The 2593-nt window shown below is 36.2% G+C and overlaps 1 protein-coding gene across 1 annotated transcript; it reads right to left on the reverse strand.

Moving 5' to 3' along the window:
• Window positions 1–719: 719 nt before the first annotated feature.
• LOC118482626 (protein PFC0760c-like) lies at window positions 720–1989 on the reverse strand. The gene is made up of 2 exons (XM_035978192.1): window positions 1941–1989; window positions 720–1399 (listed from the first exon to the last, which is right to left on the reverse strand). Exons 1-2 carry the CDS (start codon window positions 1987–1989, stop codon window positions 720–722), a joined length of 729 nt encoding a protein of 242 aa, XP_035834085.1.
• Window positions 1990–2593: the final 604 nt, after the last annotated feature.

Here is a 2593-nt window from a genome sequence, read left to right on the forward strand (position 1 = left end):
CTCATAAAAATTCTTTTCTTTCAGTCTCTCTCCATTTCGTGTTCCACATCTTCCCTGAATTCACTTCGTATGCATAGCAGATCTTGATAGCATTATGATACTACATAGCCTGTACAATATCCTGCACTTGATAATGTATCTTGTTAAAGTACAACATCTCTATATCTCTCTCATAAAGATTCACCAATCACATAGGATCTAAGTTCCTTATTGCTCTCCAACATCCTTCAGTATTCAAAACAATCAATGCTTCTCCGGTCAATCTATCATAATTCCACCATCGAAAATCAGGATTAAAATCTTGTTCAAGCTTCATTAAAGGCGTATTCTTCATTGTTCGAGGAAGTTTGATATTCAGTGACACTTTTAGCTTCTGAGTTTCAGGATCAATTTTTGTCTTAGATACAACTCTTTTCAGATAATGTGGCTTCCATGTTGGAAAATTATGACGAGCTTCATATCTGATATACTTCCACAACTTCTGATCACCCGGTTTCATCTGAAAGTTAATTAGCTTTGTTTTGCACAACTCCTCTACGTCCTACCATGGCAAAGTTTTAATTTCACTCAAATATCTGAAATACTAGACCCCATATTCTCATCTAATGGCAAACACATTCAGTTCAGGTATCCAGCCCCAGCTAATAATATCCCCAGAGACACATCTTGATTTCTTGTAAAGAAAGCCAGTGGTCTTCTAAATTTTCGTTCCCTATGCATTAACTTGAACGAAGCTTACGAGCTTCCCTGATTTGATCTTTACTCAGTCTCGGAGATTCACCATCCTTAATCCTCTCTTCAATCTTTGACTTAACCAAATCATCAGCTTCATGAGCATATTTTTCAGTAAACATGGGGAAATCATCTGTATCTTCACCAGAATACTTTGGAAGTTCATTATCAGGATCATCTTCAATGATAACTTCATCATAATCATCAGCTTGTTGAACATGATTAGACACATAATCATCAGGCTTTGTAATATCAATGTTCATCAACTCCTCTTCAAAATTAAACTCGAATCTTTCATCGTCTATGCCGCACATCTTTGCAATTTCTTCTTTCGTATAGTTGTACACAAACTCTCCCTCCTTGACATCATGACAAAGATATATGATCATGTTTTGACTTGCAGGAACAGACGTTATAGGTTGAACGTTTATGAAGATTTCAGAAGTGTCTTCATCATACAATACATCATCATGTTCCCCCTCACCTTCAGCTTCCTCTTCATTCTCAGCATCATTCATATAATCATTTTGTTCTGAAGCATCTGACTTGGTAACTTTCTTCTCGTATACAATCAACCCAGTACCACCTTGATCGCTGTTATCATCATCATCACCTTTGTCATCATCATGATCAGAACCCTTATCATCATTCTTCTCCTCATCATCCTCTGTTTATTCTTCCTCTTCTTGTTGTTCAACACTCGGTACAAGGTTGAACTTTGTAATATTTATCGGTTCAAGCTCTTTCTCGATCACATTCTCAGAAGACTTTTCTATCGCAGGCTCTGGTCCAATCTCAAGCATGTTGGAATCGATATGATTTGCTTTAGGGTTTTGATATTGAAAGAGAATGAATATTCTTGTTCTTGATTTGAATTGGTAAATACAAATGTGTGATAATACATGATATATATACGAGTTATGAAGAGGCCTTCATAACCGTCGCTACCTACGATATATGTTACATAATTATGAAATAATACTAAGCATATAATATGTCTAATCTAATATAAGATCTAACTTATATCTCTTCTTCTAATACCCTCCCTTAAGTTAGATCTCTCCAACATTCATTAGGTTCTTTATCCGCATGAAGTCTTTGGGCTATAGGGCTTTAGTAAGGATATCTACTGCCTGTTCCTTTGTTGAGCAGAAACGTATTTCAACTTCATCATTCTTGAGCAAATAACGTATGAAGTGATACTTTACCTGTATGTGCTTGCTCTTTCCGTGATAGACTGGGTCCTTTGCCAAACATATAGTTGATTTGTTATCGCAATGAATTGTAAGTGGACAATCCATGTTTATTTGAAGATCATTGAGAATTCTCTTTAATCATAGAGCTTGACATTCCACCATTGTCAAAGCAATGTATTCAGCCTCCGTTAACGATAATGCTACCACCTTTTTCTTCTTTGATTGCCATGCAATTGCACCTGATCCTAGATGAAATACATAACCAGATGTACTCTTGTTATCATCTATATCACCTTGATAATCACTATCACTGTAACCTGTAAGTTTCCCTTTGCTTCCTTTTGAGTATGTTATTCCATGATCCACTGTCCCTTTCACGTATCTTAGAATTCTTTTCCCTGCTTCCCAGTGACTTCTCTTGGGTCTTTCCATGAAACGACTTATCTTGCTAACAGCAAACATGATATCTGGTCTTGTATTTGTTAGATACATTAGACACCCAACCAGACTTCTATACATATTCTGATCAACATCTTTTTCTAGATCCTCCTTTGTTAGACGTAGTCCATATTCCATAGGTGTTGATATTGCATTGCAGTTCCCCATATTGAACTTGTCTAGTAAATTTCTTGCATACTTTTGCCGAGATAGAGTAATGTTTCCTT

The sequence above is a fragment of the Helianthus annuus genome, chromosome 10 (genome assembly GCF_002127325.2).
Source record: "Helianthus annuus cultivar XRQ/B chromosome 10, HanXRQr2.0-SUNRISE, whole genome shotgun sequence".
Classification (NCBI taxonomy): Eukaryota; Viridiplantae; Streptophyta; class Magnoliopsida; order Asterales; family Asteraceae; genus Helianthus; species Helianthus annuus.